At 42.9% G+C, this 21,298-nt stretch overlaps 1 protein-coding gene and 1 non-coding gene across 6 annotated transcripts in view; both read right to left on the reverse strand.

The window, feature by feature from the left end:
- The window catches only part of VEPH1 (ventricular zone expressed PH domain containing 1), a 189,048-nt gene that overhangs the window by 113,027 nt on the left and 54,723 nt on the right, over positions 1-21,298 (reverse strand). For all 5 annotated transcript variants that reach the window (XM_029075215.1, XM_029075193.1, XM_029075201.2 and 2 more), the window contains exons 5-6: positions 14,416-14,582; positions 5,497-5,706 (exon numbers count right to left, since the gene is read on the reverse strand). In XM_029075215.1, the coding sequence (XP_028931048.1) occupies positions 5,497-5,706; positions 14,416-14,582 (377 nt within the window). The remainder of the gene's footprint in view (positions 1-5,496; positions 5,707-14,415; positions 14,583-21,298) is intronic.
- Positions 17,643-17,780, reverse strand: LOC114816896. The gene has a single exon (XR_003764700.1). It is a non-coding gene; the product is annotated as a small nucleolar RNA SNORA7 (small nucleolar RNA).

The raw sequence follows: 21,298 nt of genomic DNA on the forward strand, positions 1-21,298 counted from the left end.
TAGTGTTTGGCACATAGTAAGCGCTTAACAAATACCATAATACCAAGAACTATTATTATTATTTAGAAGATAGAAGAGATTAGAAACAGATAAAATGAGATAGAAGATGAAAGACGGGGAGAGAAACAACCAAAAGAAAAAAAGGAGCAGTGTCAATGCAAGGAAACTAGAAAACAAAAGAAGAAAAGAGAAAGAGGATACATAAAGCTATCAGAAGAGGAATATAGAGAATCAAGGCCACAGAGGGGTAGAAATCTCACAAGGGGGAGTTAGCCATCTTGTACTCTTTTATAATGGTATTTGTTATTTTGATTCAGGCACTGTACTAAATACTGGCTCTCCCCAACATATTCACATTCACTCTCAACTGCCATAACTCTGAAGTCTCCTCCACTCAACAACACTACTTCTCACAAAGTCTCCCACGCCCACTGACTGCATCAACCACTCCATATCTTAAATTACTGATATTCGTATTATTGTATTTGCTTAGAGCTTACTATGTATTAGACACTGTCCTAAGCACCGGAGTAGATATGAGTCTATCAGGTCGGTCACACAGTCCCTGGTTCATTCATTCATTCAATAGTATTTATTGAGCGCTTACTATGTGCAGAGCACTGTACTAAGCGCTTGGAATGTACAAATCGGTAACAGATAGAGACAGTCCCTGACCTTTGACGGGCTTACAGTCTAATCGGGGGAGACAGACAGACAAGAACAATGGCAATAAATAGAATCAAGGGGATGAACATCTCATTAAAACAATAGCAAATAAATAGAATCACATAGGCTGCTGTCAAACAAACCTGAACAACTGACTGCAAAAGCTTACTTGGGGTCCACTGTCTAAGTAGGAGGGAGAAAGGTATTGAATTCCCATTTTAGAGTTGAGGAAACTAAGACACAGAGAAGATAAGTGATTTGCTCAAGGTCACACAGCAGGGAAGTAGCAGAGTTGGTTTTAGAACCTAGGTCCTAGCCCCATTTTTTTCCACACTGTTACTTTTGAAATTCTCTCTTGAAGCCCTCAGTTACTTCACCAGTGTTCTCCCCATCCCTCAGTGATCTTCCAACTATTTGGTTAACAGAATCAAAATATTCGGAGTTATCTCCTACTCCCTTAACCACGCTCTTTCTTCCTGCAAAGCCATCTCTCAGACGGAGATCCTAGCCTGCTTTCAAATTCTTCTTTCCTCATGTGAATCTCTGACCCCATCCCTTCACATCCTATAAAAACCTATGTGCCCAATCATATTTCCTCTCTGATCACCATTTTCAATTTCTAATGACTCCTTTCGATCTGCTTTCAAACATGCCCACAACCTCACTGTCCTAAAAAAACAACTTCTCATGACCCCACTGTACCAGTCAATTATTGCCTCATCTCTCTCCTACCATTTCTATCTACACTTCTCAAGTGGGCTACTTATGCCTGCTGCCTCTCCTTACTCTCTTAAAACTCCTTCTTTGACCCTCTTCAGTCTGGCTTTATCTTCCTTCACACTACTGAACCACACTATATAAATCATCAATTACTTTTTTGACAAATCCAACAGATTTTACTCAATCCCAATATTCCTTGACCTCTAACTTACCTTTGGTACTGGGAATCACTTCTTATTTTGGAAACATTACCTAACCTTATTTTTTTCTGCTTCTGTACTCTGCTGATTCTCCTCCTATCTCTACAGCAGATCCCTTCTCAGTCTCTTTCACAGGCTCGTCCTCTGCCTCCCACTTCCCAAATGTTGGATTCCTTCAAGGCTCAGTTCTGGGCCCCCAACTCTTCAATCTTTCATTCATTCATTTGTATTTATTGAGCGCTTACTATGTGCAGAGCACTGTACTAAGTGCTTGGAATGTACAATTTGGCAACAGATAGAGACAATCCCTGCTCAATGGCGGGCTCACAGTCTAATCGGGGGAGACAGACGGAAAAAAACAAGACATCATAATCACGATAAATAGAATCAAGGAAATGTATATCTCATTAACAAAATAAACAGGGTAATAAAAATATATACATAAATGAGCACCATGCTGAGGGGAGGAGAAGGGGGAGGGGTAGATGCAGAGGGAAAGGGGGCTTAGCTGAGGGGAGATGAAGGGGGGAAGGGGGAATCTAAACTCACTACCTTGGGCAACTCATCTCTCATAGCTTCACAGCTACCACCTCAATGTGGATGATTTCCAAATTCACCCCCGACTTCTCTCCCTCTCTGCAATTTTGGATTTCCTCCCTCACTAGGAAATCCCAACATTGATGTCACGCTGACATCACAAGCTCAACATCTCTCAAACAAAACCTCTCATCTTCCCTCACAAATCCTATCCTCTACCTAACTTGCCCATACAGTTTGGTAAAACCACTATTCTATTCCAATAATTCTTTACCCTAAACCCTCTCCTTCCCCTGACATTACCATCATTGTAGAGCATACCACCAACCCCCGTCTCACAAGCCCGCAACCTGAGCATGACCCTCAACTCATTTCTCTCACTCGATCCACATATTCAATCTGTCACCAAATCCTGTCAGTTCTACCTTTACAACATTTCTGCAAACTGCACCTTTCGGTCCATTAAAAATGCTACCATGCTCATCCAAGCACTTATCTTGACTACTGCATAAGCCTCCTTGTTGACCCATCCTGACTCCCATCTCTTCCCTCTTCAGTCAACATTTCTTCCTGCTGCCCTGATCATTTTCAAGAAAAAAAAATCATTCTACACACATCTCCCCACTCCTCAAAAAACTCCAATGGTTGTCCTACCATCTCTTCAGCAGAAACTTCTCACCATCGGCTTTAAGACACTCCGTCAGTTCTCTCCTTCCTACCTAACCTCTCTCCACTCTCAGGGCAACCCAGTCCACGCAATTTGCTCCTCTGATATCAACCTACTTACTGTGTTATCATCTCATCCCCTCCCACCTGCCTGGAACTCCCACCCGTTTTATATCTAACAGACCACCACTCTCCTTCCCTCACAGAGGGAAGGAGGGTTCCCCCTGAGGTACAGTTGAAGGTAAGGGAAAGCGATACAACTTCTGCGTCACTTCCTCTATTTGCCCTCCGTTCTGTGTTATTTATGCACCTGGGTCTATATCCTTCGAACTTTTTGATTTTCACCACCCCCACAGCAAGTGTGTATATCCACTCTTTTTTACTGTAATTTATTTTAAGGTCAGTCTCTCTTTCAGTCTGTAAACTTCTTGTGGGCCAGGATCGGGTCTACCTACCCTATTTTATCGTACTCTCCCAAGTGTTTAGTGCAATGCTCTGCAGGCAGTCAGCACTCAGTAAATACTCTTGATTGATTCATCACATGAAATTTGCCAACTTGTAACCAAACCATTCTCTTTCCAGTCCATTAGTGAACCACCCAAGGCTTAATCCAGATCCGCAACTAATTTAACATTTTATTCATTTTTACCGACAGAGTTCCAATTGGTTTTACAGGAGCTTAGCTTTTCCACATGTCATTTGCAGGCATAAGGAAAAGGAAATGGAAATAAGCCCTTGTCTTGGATAATTGTACCCATTTCAAGTTTGAAAATGAATGATGGCTATGGAATTTCAATAAACCCTGGCATCACATCTTCTCCAAGAGGTCTTCCCCAATTAAACCATCTTTCCCTACTCCCTCTCACTTTTGTGCTGCCTTATGCTCTTGGATCTGTACCCTTTGATCACTTGATATTCATCCCACCCTCAACCCCACAGCATTTATGTATATATCCATAATATATTTATATAAATGTCTACCTCCCCCTCTAGACTGTAAGCTCTTTGTGGGCAGGGAATGTGTCTACTAAATTTGATGTACTGTATTGTCCCAAGCATCTAGTATAGCACTCTGCACACAGTAAGCACTCAATAAATATCATGGTTTGATTGATTGATCACATCGCCACTTAGAACACCAGCATTATTATTAGAAGATACATGATTGTGGCCTAATGGATAGAGTGTAGGCCTGGGGGACAGAAAGACCTGGATCCTAATCCCAGCTCTACCACTTCTCTGCTGTGTGACCTCGGGCAAGTCACTTAATGTCTCTGTGCCTCAGTTTCCTCATCTGTAAAATGGGGATTGAGACTGAGAGCCCCACTTGGAACAGGGACTGTATCCAATCTGATGATCTTGTATCTACTCTGGTGCTTAGTACAAGAGAACTGCTTAGTACAAGAGTGCTTAGTACAGAGAAGCAGTGTGGCTCAGTGGAAAGAGCCCAGGATTAGGGTCAGGGGTCATGTGTTTTAATCCTGGCTCCGCCACCTGTCAGTTGTGTAACTTTGGGAAGTCACTTTACTTCTCTGTGCCTCAGTTACCTCATCTGTAAAATGGGGATTAAGACATTGAGCCTCACGTGGGACTAACCTGATTACCCTGTATCTACCCCAGCGCTTAGAACAGTGCTCAGCTCATAGTAAGTGCTTAACAAATACCAACATTATTATTATTAATTCCTGGCACACAGCATTTAACAAATGCAGTTATAATGATGACGGTCCTAGAGAATTGTCCCCACAGTGCAAGCTATAGCATGTTTACTCTCTTTCACTGGGCACCATTCATCAGTGGCTCCATTAATTTATTCGTCCCTAGATATAGTTTTAACAATATGCTATGTAAATCCTAGAAATCTGTAAATTCTAAAGACACGCACCAAATGGCTCCTACCTACTAAACTATCTGGTGAAATTGATCATATTAAGATGCAAATTCAGCTTAAGAGTAAAATGAGGAGAAAGGGTAAGTTTAAAAAAATCTGCCTGTGTCCATTTAAAAAGGACTCCAATCCAGTTGTACCCTCTCTCTGTTGGAGACTCACACTTTAAAAAAAATCGAAGGGTTTCAGAAGCTGTTTCCTCAGCTGGGTTGTGTCTTGATCCCATGGGCTTCCATGGCATCCAGCTGTCCCCCTCAAAGGTTCCAGTTACAGGGAACAGGGAAAATATTTGGACTAAGATTTTAAAACATCTTAGATTGTTTATTTCATTCTAAAAGGTAAAAGCACTCATTCCTGTGCCCTTTCACTGGTTCCTAAACTCTACACAAAGTGTTCAGGCTTTTAGTAAACCAGCTGAGCACAGCACACTCAGATCACCTCAACCCTGGCAAATTATCTTGTTCATTGAGGCCAAAAATAAGCTTTGGCTTCAAGTATCTGGCCTGAATGATATAGTTCAGGCCTGAATCATCCAGAAAATTTGCTAGTGTATATTTGGTCTTACCTAATGACAGTAACAATATCTGATCTCTGAGCTCAACTCCATACTTGTTAAGGTCTCCCCTGGGTGGATCAATTGGGTGCTCAGGAATCAAGGAAAAGAGTCACTGAACCCTTGAAGTTGTGGGACAGACCATTGTTCCTCCAAGCAAAACTGAGAATCAGAACTCTCAGTCACAATGTATGAGTTCCTAGACCCTCAAACCCTTGGTATTCCAAAATGAACAGCATATGTGGAAAAACAAACGGAGCACTTACCTCATCCATGTGCCCCACCGCTCCATAGATCTTAGCCGTCTGTCCAATCAGATTTGGAAAGCTCTCGCCAATCTCTTTCAGCATCGGAAGAAAGCTGGTCAAGGCTACTGGCTCATAGCCCGATATTTCTATGAGGATGTTTAATATAACGTCAACATGAGCAGGGTCTCTCAAGTGCCCAATTAGGAAAGGTATACACTCCTTAAGGACCTACAAAATAGGAAAAAAGAAAACAAGGGAGAAAATGATCACACACAATGACAGCCAACATTTTGGCTCCCTGAATAAAGCCTATCGTTCAAGGAACCACCTGTTCCTTTTCATTTGCACAGAACCTGATATATTTTTGTAAAATTAGTCCCTGTACAATTTCTCTTGTAGGTAGTGAGAGCTGCAAATTGAAGATCAAAGGCATAGAACAATTTGGTAGAGATGAGGAAATGTGTTTAGTTAAGAATAGAACCCTTTTAAACTTCACAAGTTTGGAATTTCCAACTAAATTCAAATCTTTAGAGGTTCAGGTTTATTTACTGAGGAGAAAAAAAGTGTCCTTCTCGTATTGGAAGTTTTCAAAAAGACTTCAGAAGGAAAACTCAGTTACTAGTTCCTTTCCTTCAAAAACCACATTTTAAAGAGTTACTGGTAACAAACTAATCATGTCATATTCCAAAAAATACAGTATGCTTCTTTTCATTCTCCACTGGGATTCAATTTAAGGGGAAATACTAACAATACTGAGAATGGTGGGAATTTGGGGGAAAATAAATTTGGAAAATGATTTGGAAATATCTTACAATGTCCCAAGATTGTTCACTCTCACTCTTTCTGGGTCATGAAACATTTCCTCATCACTGAATACTTAAAGGAGCTGAACATTTTTTTCAGTTAATACACATTACTTTGCCCTTGTACAGTTTACAATATGTGTCTACTTTGTTCTGTCTTCATTATGTGTGCATGGTCTAGTGGAAAGAGCGTGAGACTGGAGTCAGCAGCCCCAGTTTCTAGTCCAGGGTCTACCACTTGCCTACTATGGTAGAGTCATTTAACCGCTCTGGCCCTCAGTTTCTTCATCTATAAAATGGGGATAACATACCTGTTCTCCCTTTCTCCTAGACTGTGAAGGCTTTGTGGAAAAGGAATTGGGTCTTAGCTGATTATCGTGTACCTATTCAAGTGCCTAGGGCAGTGCTTGGCATCTAATAAGTACTTAACAAATACCATCCTTTATTTTATTATGTCTATTGGCTAGAACACCATTGGATGTGTTATCAGAGACCTGAAAACAGAGCCCCCATGATGATGGAAGAAACAGCATGGCTGTCTACATGGGGTGATAGACATCTACAACATGAGTCTTCCTTCATCTGGAATGTTGCAAGAATGTGACTCAAATCATTATAGGTGAACCGGATGTGTTTTTTAGGTATTTGTTAAGTGCTTACTATGGGCCAGGCACTGTTCTCAGCACTGGGGTAGATCCAAAGTAATAGGGTTGATCACAGTCCATGTCCCACATGGGGCTAACAGCCTTAATCCCCATTTTACAAATGAGATAACTGAGGCACAGTGTTTTACCCAAGGTTACATAACAGATAAGTGGTGGGGCCGGGATTAGAACCAAGGTCTTTCTATCCACCATCCACTAGACCGTGCTGCTTACTTATTGCTTATTGTATTGCTCTGAAAGAAAACTCTCTGAAGACTGGAGAAGCTTCAGCATCAATACCTGAAAATACACTATTGAAGTGCCCCTTTCTGATTTTATAAGTCCACTGTTGGGAAACTACCTTTTGTAGCCAAGCTAAACATTTGACTAGATATAATGTAATTGACCAAAAAATGAAGGATTTGGTTTCTACGATGTTAAATCTGCAACAGTGACTCTTCCTTGATGTGAATGCCTCAATCACTCACCACCAGTGACAAAACTTCAAATTTCAATCCTACGGAGGTATATTTATGATGCAAAAGGAAGATTTAGGGAAACAAATATACACACAAATGTATATCCACGCATAGTGCATTTGACTGCATTAAATCAGGAAATGGTGCTTCTGGTTTTACATGAATGGGTATGACTATAAAACCATTTCACTGATTTTGGAATGACACTACACCATTTAAGTAAAGAAAGCTATCTTTGCAACACAGAGGAGAGTGAGGTGTCCACAGTTAAGTGAACATACCTATAAGCAATGCTGAATCTATTAGAAATGCAAAACATTTACTTAGAGTTTAAAAATGCAATCCATAAAATTTCCTTTACCAAGTTCCTAATCTCCATGTTTAAACACCAAACTCCTTTATGTAAGTGCTTCTAGTGCTTGCACAGTGATTAATTTAGTGATCCTAAGACACAAATCATTGCACTCATTGCATTGTTTCGTAATTTGCGTGAAAGAGGACTTAAGCGATGACATAGTAGAACCCATGGGACAGGAAAAGAGACAAGAAGACATGCCCGAAACAAGGAGTATATTACAATTCACAACATAAACTAAATGGTATTGTAACTAAATTTCAGATTTGAGATTTGGTTAGCTGTAGCCAACTTTGACTACAGGTAGAAGTGGTGTTTTCTGTATGTTAAGAAGCCACATGATAGGCACTATAGTTTTCTGCTTTACACAAGTCATGGGGTTGAAAAGAAGGAATATCAACCCCTGAAGCAGAGACAACTCCTCCTTGCTAATCTCTAACACTCTCTTGGACCCTGGTTCACCATAAGTCTGCTCTAAATATTGCATATCTAGATGTTAGGCCTCAGGAAAATACTGTATTATGCAGTGACTGTAGACACGACTCTCTCAAATGAATCGATGCCTTAACATGGCAGGAGAGTTTGCGTACGCTGATGAAGTTTAGGCCTTTGCCATAAAGGGCTACCCATAATGGAAAGGTCTAAGACAAAGTGTCAAAGTCAATTCACCTATACTGGGCAGCGGCGGCATGGGAAAGAGTCAAAGGCAGATGATCAAGTGTTCAAAACATTGATCAAAGACAACGGCAGAGATGCAAGTTTTAACTGCATGAAAGAAAGCAGTGGTAAACCACTTCCAAATCTTTACCAAGAAAACTCTACGGATACTTATACCAGAACGACTTTATTACAGAAGATGGGACATTCTGAGGAGAGTGTGTCCATGGAGTCACTATGGGTCAGAAACAACTCGACAGCATTTGAAGAATAGACACAACTGCATTTACCATGAATTACACAAACAAAATTTAGGGAAGTATGACAGAGACTGAATTGATATTTTTTGCTTCCATGCCCTGTTTGCTCCAGAGGAATTTCACTGGAGTTTAATCCTTCAATTAATCAGTCAATCAGTGGTATTTATTAAGAATTTGCTATGTAAAGCCCTGCACTAAGTGTTTGGGAGAGTGGAATACAGAAGAGTTGGTATAGATAAGATCCACCCCCAAGGAACTTACAGTCTAGTATAAGCTCAATTCCTTCCACTGTTAGTCAAAGACTTCTATTGAATAACTGAGGACTGGCAATGAAATGTGCATTAAAAGAATGGAATGTATTGACTGGGACCTAACAGATACCTTTCAGAACAGGGCCATGAACAAGAATATGTCGTAGGGAAGACATGTTCCTTTAAGAAAAGTCGGAGAAAGATCATCACATATAAGGAAAAGATCATTCTTTTATGAATCTGAACTGTGAGGCCCATGAAAAATGGAAGAGCATCCAGACCTGCTGCCCTGCCCGCTGAGATCTCCAAACATGGAGGAGATACCCTGCCTAAGTACATGCCCAAACTCTTGCTAAAATTTGGACCATTGAGGCAGTGCCACAGGATGTCAAAAATGCCACCAACCAATCAATAAGTCTAGGGTATTTAGTGAGCGCTAACTATGCACAGAGCACTGTATTGAACATTTCAAAGGAGAAAGGTGAAAGACCAGAATGCAGCAATTATCGAGGTGTCTCATTTCCCGCTATTGATGGCAAGATCTTAGCCAGAGAACTCTTGGATCAGCTACTAAAGAACACCTTCAACTGAATGCACTGAGACTTCTTTACAGCCACTATAGAGCTTACTAATGCATTTGATACCATAGGAAAATAATGATAATGGCATTTATTAAGCACTTTGGGTTGGACACAGTCCCTGTCCCACATAGGGCTCACAGTCTTAATCCCTATTTTATAGCTGAGGTAACTGAGGCACAGAGAAGTTAAGTGACTTGCTCAAGGTCACACAGCAGACAAGTGGAGGGGTCAAGATTAGACCCCCAAGTCCTTCTGACTCCCAGGTTCGTGCTTTTCCACTAGGCCATGTTGCTTGAAATTACTTAGCAAATGTATCTGCCTGGAAAAGATCATCAAGGTTCTATGACCATTCATTCATTCATTCATATTTTCTGAGTGCTTACTGTGTGCGGAACACTGTACTAAGCGATGGAGTAGCTCATGACAGCTCAGCTGTCAGAGCTGGGAGTACCTTGTCTGGTCCATTCCCAATCACCAGTGGAATAAAGCGGGGATTCATAGTGGACCCCATCTTGTTCAGGTTATTTTGTGCAGTCATGTTGGAAGTTCCAAAATGACTTTCCCAAGGTCACACAGACAAGTGGCAGAGCTGGGATTAGAACCCATGACCTTCTGACTCCCAGGCCCATGTGATAAGGTGAGTATTAGAGGAACAAAGTGTGCAAGCTAGGTTATAGTAGGAGAATAGTGAGGAGAGGTAGGAGGGGGCAAGGGGAATAAGTGCTTTAAAGCCAGTGGTGAGTTTCTGTGTGCAGAGCACCATTCTAAGTGCTTAGGAGAGTACAGCTCTCCTACTATCTCCTAATCCTCCTCGATCTCTCAGCTTCCTTTGACACTGTCGACCATCCCCTTTCCTCAACACATTATTTAACCTTGGCTTCACGGACTCCGTCCTCTCCTGGTTCTCCTCTTATTTCTCTGGCCATTCATTCCCGGTCTCCTTTGAGGGCTCCTCCTCCCCCTCCCATCCCCTAACTGTAGGGGTTCCTCAAGGATCAGTTCTTGGTCCCCTTCTGTTCTCCACCTATACTCACTCCCTTGATGAACTCATTCGCTCCCACAGCATCAACTATTATCTATAGGCAGATGACACCCAAATCTACATCTCCTCCCCTGTTCTCTCTCCCTCCCTCCAGGCTACTATCTCCTTCTGCCTTCAGGACATTTCCACTTGGATGTCCACCCACCACCTAAAACTCAACATGTCCAAGACTGAGCTCCTTCTCTTCCCTGCCAAACCCTGTCCTCTCCCTGACTTTCCCATCACTGTGGACAGCTCTACCATCCTTCCTGTCTCACAAGCCCGCAACATCGGTGTCATCCCTGACTCTGCTCTCTCATTCATCCCACAGATCCAATCCGTCACCAAAACCTTTCATTCATTCATTCAATAGTATTTATTGAGCGCTTACTATGTGCAGAGCACTGTACTAAGCGCTTGGAATGAACAAGTCGGCAACAGATAGAGACAGTCCCTGCCCTTTGACGGGCTTACAGTCTAATCGGGGGAGACAGACAGACAAGAACAATGGCAATAAATAGAGTCAAGGGGAAGAACATCTCGTAAAAACAATGGCAACTAAATAGAATCAAGGCGATGTACATTTCATTAACAAAATAAATAGGGTAATGAATAAATAGGGTAATGCCAGTCTCACCTTCACAACATCCCCAAGATCCACCCTTTCCTCTCCATCCACACTGCTACCTTGCTGGTACAATCTCTCATAATACCCCGACTGTATTATTGCCTCAGCCTCCTCTCCGATCACCCATCCTCCTGTCTCTCCCCACTTCAGTCTATACTTCACTCTGCTGCCCAGATTATCTTTCTACAGAAATGCTCTGGGCATGTCACTCCCCTCCTCAAAAACTTCCAGTGGTTGCCTATCAACCTTCGCATGAAGCAAAAACTCCTCATTCTTGGCTTCAAACCTCTCCATCGCCTTGCTCCCTCCTACCTCACCTCCCTTCTCTCCATCTACAGCCCATCCTATACACTCCGCTCCTCTGCTGCTAACCTCCTCACCATGCCTTGTTCTCACCTGTCCTGCAATCGACCCCTGGCCCATGTCCTACCACTGACCTGGATTGCCCTCCCTCTTCGCATCTGCCAAGCTAACTCTCTTCCCCTCTTCAAAGCCCTACTGAGAGCTCACCTCCTCCAGGAGGCCTTCCCAGACTGAGCCCTCCCTTTCCCTCTGCTCCTCCCCTCCCCATTCCCCCTACTCCCTCCCTCTGCTCTGTCCCCTTTCCCTCCCTAACAGTTGTGTATATTTGTATAAATTATTTGACTATTTTATTAATGATTTGTTTATATCTATGATTCCATTTATCTATTTTGATGGTATTGGTGCTTGACTACTTATTTTATTTTGCTGTCTGTCTCCCCCTTTTAGACTCTGAGCCCATGGTTGGGCAGGGATTGTCTCTGTTGCCAAATTGTGCATGCCAAGTGCTTAGTACAGTGCTTTGCACGTAGTAAGTGCTCAATAAATAAGACTGAATGACTGAATTTATGTTGCCAAATTGTACAATCCAAGCACTTAGTTCAGTGATCTGCACACAGTAAGCACTCAATAAATATGATTGATTGAATGAATGAATACAACAGAGTTGGTAGGCATGTTCCCTGCTCACAGAGAGCTTCCAATCTAGAGGGGGAAGATGAATGGATTCAACAGGGAATAGCTTCTGTAGAATAGGATTTTGGTGGGGCTTTGGCAGAATAGGTAGGAGAGGGTTGGTGAAGATAATGGAGAAGAGCATTCTGAAGAGGGGAAAGGGGTGAACAACAGGTTAGAGTTGTGAGAATCAAGAGCGAAGAAAGCGATGCAGTTTTTTCAGCAGCATCTCATTGGAATCTAGAGTGCAGCAACTATTATATGACTAAAATTAACAGATACCCATATCTCTGAGTGAGTAGATCTCATCCTACAGTTCTCAACATCTGGATAAGACTTTGCCCAGTGCTGCTAGCTTAGGAAGTCCATAACCCATAACACTAGAAGACAGTTTATTATTCTAACTGAAAGAACAAGATGGAACTTATAGTGTCTAGGGGAAAACAAAAAGTTGATCCTACATTTTACTGGTATGTTGGGGAAATCTGTCATAAAGAAAACAAATTCATTATTTTTTTCTATTTATGGGGCCCTCTTCGTCAGCAAATCATATTTACTGAGTGCTTACTGTGTACAGTGTGCTGTTCTAAGCACTGGGGAGAGTATAATAACAATAGGCAGACACATTCCTTGCTCACAATGAGCTTACAGTCTAGAGAGGGAGACAGATATTAATATAGATGAATAAATTACAAATATGTACATAAGTGCTGTGGGGCTTGGAGGGAGGATGAATAAAGGGAACAATTCAGAGCAAGGCAGAAGGGAGTGGGAGAAGAGGAAAGGAGGGCTTAATCAGGGAAAGCCTCTTGGAGGAGATATGCTTTCAATGAAAAGGAGAGAGCAATCATCGTAACCATAATTATAACAAACATTATTATGGTATTTTTTAAGTCCTTCCTATGTACCAAGCACTGTTCTGAACAGTGGAGTAGATACATGTCAATAAGCTTGGACACACTCATGATGGAGCACATGGGCTCTCTCGTTCACCCCACACATCCAATCCGTCGGCAAGACCTGCCGTCTCACCTTTATAATATCGCCAAGATCCGCCCTTTCCTCTCCACCCAAACGGTTATCTTACTGCTACAGGCTCTCATAATATCCCCGCTAGATTACTGTGTCAGCCTTCTCTCTGATCTCCCTTCCTCCTCTCTCTTCCTGCTCCAGTCTATTCTTCACTCTGCTGCCCAGCTCATCTTCCTACAGAAACGCTCTGGGCATGTCACTCCCCTTCTTAAAAACCTCCAGTGGCTGCCTATCAACCTCCGCAAGAAACAAAAACGTCTCACATTAGGCTTCAAGGGTCTCCATCACCTTGCCCCCTCCTACCTCTCCTCCCTTTTCTCTTTCTACTGCCCCCTCTGCTCCTCTGCCGCCCACCTCCTCACCGTCCCCCGTTCTCGCCTATCCTGCCGTCGACCCCTGGGCCATGTCCTCCCGCTGTCCTGGAACGCCCTCCCTCCTCACCTCCGCCAAACTAATTCCCTTCCCCTCTTCAAAACCCTACTTAAAGCTCACCTCCTCCAAGAGGCCTTCCCAGACTGAGCTCCCCTTTTCCCTCTGCTCCTTCTGCTCCCCCCTTCCCCCCCTTCACCTCTCCTCAGCTAAGCCCTCTTTTCCCCCTTTTCCCTCTGCTCCTCCCCGTTCCCTTCCTCTCCCCTCAGCACTGTACTTGTCCACTCAACTGTATATACTTTCATTACCCTATTTATTTTGTTAATGAGATGTTCATCCCCTTGATTCTATTTATTGCTATTGTTCTTGTCTGTCTGTCTCCCTCTATTAGACTGTAAGCCCATCAAAGGGCAGGGACTGTCTCTGTTACCGATTTGTACATTCCAAGCACTTTAGTACAGTGCTCTGCTCATAGTAAGCGCTCAATAAATATTATTGAACATGTAGCCTGGACCTCTTGTATCTATATTCTTCACTGCTCTCCTCAGTTGTTAAACCACTCACATTTGTCACCACACTGTCTCTGTTGCTCTATCAGGGAGATGGAACGGCAGAATTATGGAGCACATTCCCCATCCTATTTCTCCTTTGCCAACCCTGATTCCTGCCAATTACCACCCCACTTTCTGTGAGCTAATTTGGGTCCTGCAGGGGGTGAGCATACCTTAAATTAAGAAAGCTCTCAGTGGGTCAAGCTCAGGTTTTGAGGTGAGAAATTCATCCCAGCGTGCATGTTGTATTCCCAGGCATTTCTGGGTGACACTTGGCCTTCTTATCCACCTCTGTGCATATATAAAGTAAGGTAGCGAATGCACTTCTTACCTCAGGTTGCTTTTGCTTTGTAACAGCCTGCAGCAGTCTTAGGAGATGGTGCTGGTTTGCCTGTTCCAGCTGTGACATTAGTGCTAACAGCTCCGTAAGGTGCCTGTTAATTGGCAGTGGTTCTTTATCATACACAGATGGCAGCACTCTGAGCAGAATGGAGTTTCCTGTAAAGGGGCAAAGCCAATCCAAGAATTTGAATTCCAGGGCACTATCAGCCTAAGAGAAATGAAAGCAACAATCAATGACAAATATCCTCATTCCCTTATAGCGTGGCCGCTTTACCAGCCATTTGTTTTATGCAAAACTGACCGTTGATAATTTCTGAAACGTCCCTGAGGTATCATTAGAAAAAAATGTACTGAAAAAAAGTAAAGCATTTTGTGACAAGAACTATTACCTCACGATGAATTTCACGAGTGAAGCAATATGAAAGTGAGAGAAAAATCTGTTGTTAATTATGAACTTCTCTCTCAAGAAGCAAACAGTGCGGGAAAGGGTATCTAATGAGAATGAAAGCTGAATGGTATTTCATAGGAAACTAAGTTATAATGAACCTGAAGTTGAATTAATTCATTTAAAAGTGGGCAGCAGAACGTTATCTATGTTCTTTTCAGAAAACAAGAAACGTGCTTCGTTCAATAAAAGGTTTTAAAGTAGGAAGGGAAATTTACATGCAAAATCATACTACTTTAAACTCGAAGTAGACACGGTGTCCTTGCCATAGTGGGGTTTGTTTCAAAGATACACTCGATTTCATTTGAAAACACAAACACTGAGAAAAATTGCAGGGACTAGTTGAAGGAAAAACATATGGGAAACATATGGGAAACACAGGCTTATCATACTGTGGGATGAGTCCTCTCAAATTCCCTCAAGTTCTTGAAAGTGTCACTCACTTCCCCACAGAATTTTTGCTTTTATTGCCTTTTAAACATGTGCTTTTCAAATACAGAAGATAGTTATTTGATGATAGCTAAGATGAATGGGTTTTCACTGAGGGTATAAAACTTCAGACACAAGGAAAATAATGAGGAACAAAATGAGCAGCTTTTAAACGTAAACACGTACACATACTCAAGCAACTGATGGAACGTATAAGCGAAACATCTCAACACGTGAGTAAAGAAAGCTGATAAATTTCAGAATTAAAAATTGGAATACAGATGGATGGACTCTTCTATAGGGAATGGAGGATAAGCCTCAGTTCTAATAACAGAAACAGGATTTGTGCTTAGTATGTGCCAAGCACTGTACTAAGTACTGAGGTAGATACAACATAATCAGGCCTCACATGAGGCTCACAGTCTAAATAGGAGGGAAAACAGGTACTGAAATCCCATTTTACAGATGAGGGAACTGAAGTACAAAGAAGTTAAAGGATTTGCTCAAGGTCGTACCTCAGGCACATGACAGATTGGGCAGACTAGAGCTCAGGTCCTCTGACTCCAAAGCCTGTGCTCTTTCCACTAGGTCACGGCGCTTCTAAGACTTCTGGACTGATAATCCATATAAAGGAATTCACTAAAGAAAAATAATGGTTTTGGCATAACCCCAAGCACTCAGTCAATAATATTTATTGAACACTATACTGTGGGCAGAAGACTGTACTAAGTACATGGGAGAGAGTAATAGTAATAATAATTGTATTTGTTAAGCCCTTACTGTGTGCTAGGCACTGTAATACTTGTATGTGGGTGTGTGGGGGGGTAATACAAGCAAATTGGCTAGCACTCTTAATCTCCATTTGACAGATGAGGGAACTGAGGCACAGAGAAGTGAAGTGACTTGTCCAAGTCACACAGCAGACAAATGACAGAGCTGGGATTAGAGGCCAAGTCCTTCTGACTGCCAGGTCTGGACTCTATCTATTAGTCCATACTGCTTCTCTAACAGATACAACTGGAAAATTGGATGTGATCCCTACCTTCAAGGAGCTCACAGTCTAGCAGGGAATCAGACACTAAAAGGCATTATAAATGAGAGGAAGTCTTCTGGAGGTTATATTGGAAGATCTGGAATTTGGGAAATCCTACTCCAGTACTAGGTGCTGTAGGGGGTGTGAAAATTGCTGAAAATGATCTGGAATTGCCCAGAACTCAGGTCTGGTGTAGGAAGAGGATCCAGAAGAGTGTTCTGAATCAGTGGGGCTGGTCTGAGGCAGGTTATGCTGCTCAGATCCACTCCTTGCCCTTTCTGTCTACTGTCATTCCTTCATTCATTCATTTAATCATATTTATTAAGTGCTTACTGTGTGCAGAGCACTGTACTAAGAACTTGGGAGAGTACCATATGATTCATTCATACATTCAATCGTATTTATTGAGCACTTACTACGTGCAGAGCACTGTACTAAGCACTTGGAATGTACAATTTGGAAACAGATAGAGACGGCCCCTGCCCAACAATGGGAAGATGGATGATACAGGTGGCAGAGTGAAGTATGGATTGGAGTGCGGAGAGATGGGAGGCAGGGAGGTCAGTAAGGAGGCTGATCCAGTACTCCAGGCAGGGTAGGATAGGTGACTGACTGGATTATGTGGTAACAGTTTGGATGGAGAGGAAAGGATGAATTTTAGCAATGGAATCTATAGGCTGTAGTGACGGATTGAATATATGGATTGAATGAGAGAGAGGAGTCACCAGCAAACAATCTTCAACAATCTTGTTAGTTACTTCAACTCCAGTGTTTCCCCTTTCTAGTCCATCCTACACTGAGGCGATCGTTAGCTCACATCACTCCCCTGTTCTAAGGCCTACAATGACTTCCCCACTTACCTGAGCCCAATTAGAGCTCTGAACAATTGGGCTCAAAGCTCTCCATTCCTTAGTCCTCGCATAGCTTACTGACTTTCTCTCACTGCACTCTTGCTCACCAAGAGTGAAGGTCATTTCTTTGCTTACGCCACCATTTGACTCTCTGCTCAAATCCCTCACTTAATCCCTCTCACTGATAGCCTCCCAATCCAACTTGACAAGCCCCATCCTCTGCCTCTTTCCTTGTCTTGTTTTATGCCATCTAGTCGTCTCCGATCCATACAAACACTATGGACACATCTCTCCCAAGAACACCCCACCTCCATCAGCAATCGTCCTGGTAGTGGATCCATAGAGTTTTCTTGGTAAAAATCAGGAAGTGGTTTACCATTGCCTCCTTCCGCGCAGTAAACGAGTCTCCGTCCTCGCATCTATCCCATGCCGCCACTGCCCAGCACGGGTGAGTTTTGACTTGTAGCAGATGGCCTTCCACTCGCTAGCCACTGCCCAAGCTAGGAATGGAATGGACAGGGCTCTGCTTGACTCTCCCTCCCGTAGTCGAGACTGGTAGAGTACTGGAAATTCTCCAGGTGCGACCCTGAGAGGGGACCCTCTTTTCTAGCCACGCTCAAAATTCATCCAGCACAAAGCCTTCCTGGACTAACCCCGCCTCCATCTCCCCTCCCCGCTGCCATAGCCAACTATCCTTTTCAAACCACCCACCCGGACCACTACAATATTTATATACATATCCGTAAATTCATTTATACAATGTCTTTCATCTTGCAAGGCTGTCTCTATCCATTAGGCTGAGGGAGACAGATCCCCTCAAGACCTAGTACAGAGAGTTGTACCAAACAGTTTAGACATGATACGGTACAGCCACCACGACACAATTTTTTAACATAAAAAGCCCCTTGACATCGGAAACATATTTTTGTACCATTTTGTGTCTCCCCTAGAATTCCTCTGTGCCTCAGCATGGCTCAATGGAAGAAGCATGGGCTTGGGAGTCAGACGTCATGGGTTCAAATCCCAACTCAGCCGCTTGTCAGCTGTGTGACTTTGGGCAAGTCACTAAACTTCTCTGTGCTTCAGTTACCTCATCTGTAAAATGGGGATTAATACTGTGAGCCCCACGCAGGACAACATTCAATAGTATTTATTGAGCACTTACTATGCGCAGAGCACTGTACTAAGCGCTTGGAATGAACAAGTCGGCAACAGATAGAGACAGTCCCTGCCCTTTGACGGGCTTACAGTCTAATCGGGGGAGACGGACAGACAAGAACAATGGCAATAAATAGAGTCGAGGGGAAGAACATCTCATAAAAACAATGGCAACTAAATAGAATCAAGGCGATGTACATTTCATTAACAAAATAAATAGGGTAATGGAAATATATACAGTTGAGCGGACGAGTACAGTGCTGAGGGGAGGGGAAGGGAGAGGGGGAGGAGCAGAGGGAAAGGGGGAAAAGAGGGTTTAGCTGCGGAGAGGTGAAGGGGGGGTGGTAGAGGGAGTAGAGGGGGAAGAGGAGCTCAGTCTGGGAAGGCCTCTTGGAGGAGGTGAGCTTTAAGTAGGGTTTTGAAGAGGGGAAGAGAATCAGTTTGGTGGAGGTGAGGAGGGAGGGTGTTCCGGGACCGCGGGAGGACGTGGCCCAGGGGTCGACGGCGGGATGGGCGAGACCGAGGGTCGGTGAGGAGGTGGGCGGCAGAGGAGCGGAGCGTGCGGGGTGGGCGGTAGAAAGAGAGAAGGGAGGAGAAGTAGGAAGGGGCAAGGTGATGTAGAGCCTTGAAGCCTAGAGTGAGGAGTTTTTGTTTGGAGCGGAGGTTGATAGGCAGCCACTGGAGTTGTTTAAGAAGGGGAGTGACATGCCCAGATCGTTTCTGGGCATGATTACATGATCACCTTGTATCCTCTCCAGTGCTTGGAACAGTGCTTTCCCCATAGTAAGCGCATAAAAGATGCCATCATTATTATTATTATTAATGCAGTGCTCCGCTCATGGTAAGTACGCCTAGTTCTCTAAAATGTGTTCTTGCCTAGCTCCACCAAAATGTGTGTCGAGGTATTCCCTGGTCCAATGCCACACGCTACCCCATGCGTAAAGGAGTTTCTTCCAACACCATGGCACATTCCAGTCTTGTTTGTGTTGTCAGAAGTCAAAGCACATCATCAAAATAATACATTCTGGCAGAACAGAAAGTACTCAAGAGAAGTCAGCTACTGATGGTGAACAGTGGTGAACCACCAATCACATTTGACGTGGTCCAGGGTGTTTTTAGTAACTTTCTGCTTCCTCGCCATCAAATATATCTCTCACCCTATTCTAAATGGTGTCATTTTAAGATGCTTCTTTCATAAAGCCAATCTGATCTTCACCACTCCTTAAATTCTCATGCCTCCTTAAACTTGTACTGCTATCAGTCTATCATATATGACTGGCTTGATGTTTAAGTACTCTGAGATTAACAAAGACTTCCACTACTATTTTCTGGAAACGTGACAAACACTCACCATCCGTACAGCAGCCTCTGGCATTTCCAAACCTTGGCCACTTGGCTGACATCTTGCATTGCTCTCATTATCTCATCTTTTTTTAAATGGTAATTATTAAATTCTTGCTATGTACTAGGGACTGTACTAAGTGGTGGGGTAGATACAAATCAATCAGGTTGAACACAGTCCATGTCCCATATGGGGCTCACGGTCTTAATCCCCATTTTACAGATGAGGTAACTGAGGCACAGAGAAGTGAAGTGATTTGCCTCAGGTTCCCTAGCAGACAAGAGGCAGAGTGGGATGAGAACCCAGGTTCTTCTGACTCCCAAGCCCATGCTCTAGCCAAGCTGCTTCTGGAAAAGCCTAAGTGAGCTCTCCTTTTCTCCCTTTATTACAACTTCCACCACCTCTACATCTAGTAAAACTACTATTACTTCTACTATTACTACTACTAATAATAATAATGTTCGCATTGGTTAAGCGCTTACTAGGTGCTGAGCACTGTTCTGTAGGGTAATCAGGTTGTCCCACATGAGGCTCATAGTCTTCATCCCCATTTTACAGATGAGGGAACTGAGGCACAGAGAAGTTAAGTGACTTGCCCAAAGTCATACAGCTGACAAGTGGCGGAGCCAGGATTCAAACCCATGACCTTTGACCTTTAAGCTCAGACTCTTTCCACTGAGCCACACTGCTTCTATTAATAATGATGATGCTTAATCGCTGACTATGTGCCAAGCACTGTTCCATTATAACTAGTCATAAGAATAAGAATAATTGAGGTATTTTTAAGCACTTACTATGTACAAAGCACCATTCAAGATAATGAGGTCAGACACAGTCCCTGTCCCACATGGGGCTCACGGTCTAAGGGGAAAGGAGAGCAGATACTGAATCCTCATTTTACAGATGAAGAAACCGAAGCACAGAGAAGTTAAGTAACTTTTGTAAAGTCACACAGCAAGCATTTGGCCGAGCCGCGGTTAGAACTCAGGTTTTCTGACTCCAAGACCTTTTCTCTGTCCACTAAACCACACTGCTTCTCTTTTCAAAAGACAAAGCACAAAGCAAGCAATACGAGATCTCTAAAAGTCATAATGGTAGGCTAGTAGGAGGAAGAGAGCAGGGACAAAGAGCTAAGTTATGGAATCACCCTGGTGAGTGTCTGAAAAATTCATGTCCTAGAGCACAAAAACCTGAACCTTATAACTTAGAACAGTGCTTGGCACACAGTATGTGCTTAACAAATACCATCATCATTATTATTATAACTGGAATAAAGAAAAACAAAAAAACTTACTGAATTAAAGATAGCCCAGTAACAGAAAATTGAATTTTAGCTTCTAAATTACATTTAGTCAGTTCAAAGCTAAATTTACCCTTGAAATATGACCTTTGACATTCTACTACCCAAAGTAATACAGTTTTCAAAGACATATTACCAAGAAATGGAGGAAGAAATGTCTATAAAGTTTGCTTCACATTCCCCTTCAAATCATATGATTCTTCTCCAGTTCTCCTATTTAGTTAAGAGCAAAGCAAATGTGAATGTGGTCATATGATTAAACTACAGCTGAAATGGAAACCAGGTTGTGAAGATTAGATTAAGCATTCCAATCT

The sequence above is a fragment of the Ornithorhynchus anatinus genome, chromosome 1 (genome assembly GCF_004115215.2).
Source record: "Ornithorhynchus anatinus isolate Pmale09 chromosome 1, mOrnAna1.pri.v4, whole genome shotgun sequence".
In the NCBI taxonomy this organism is placed as follows: Eukaryota; Metazoa; Chordata; class Mammalia; order Monotremata; family Ornithorhynchidae; genus Ornithorhynchus; species Ornithorhynchus anatinus.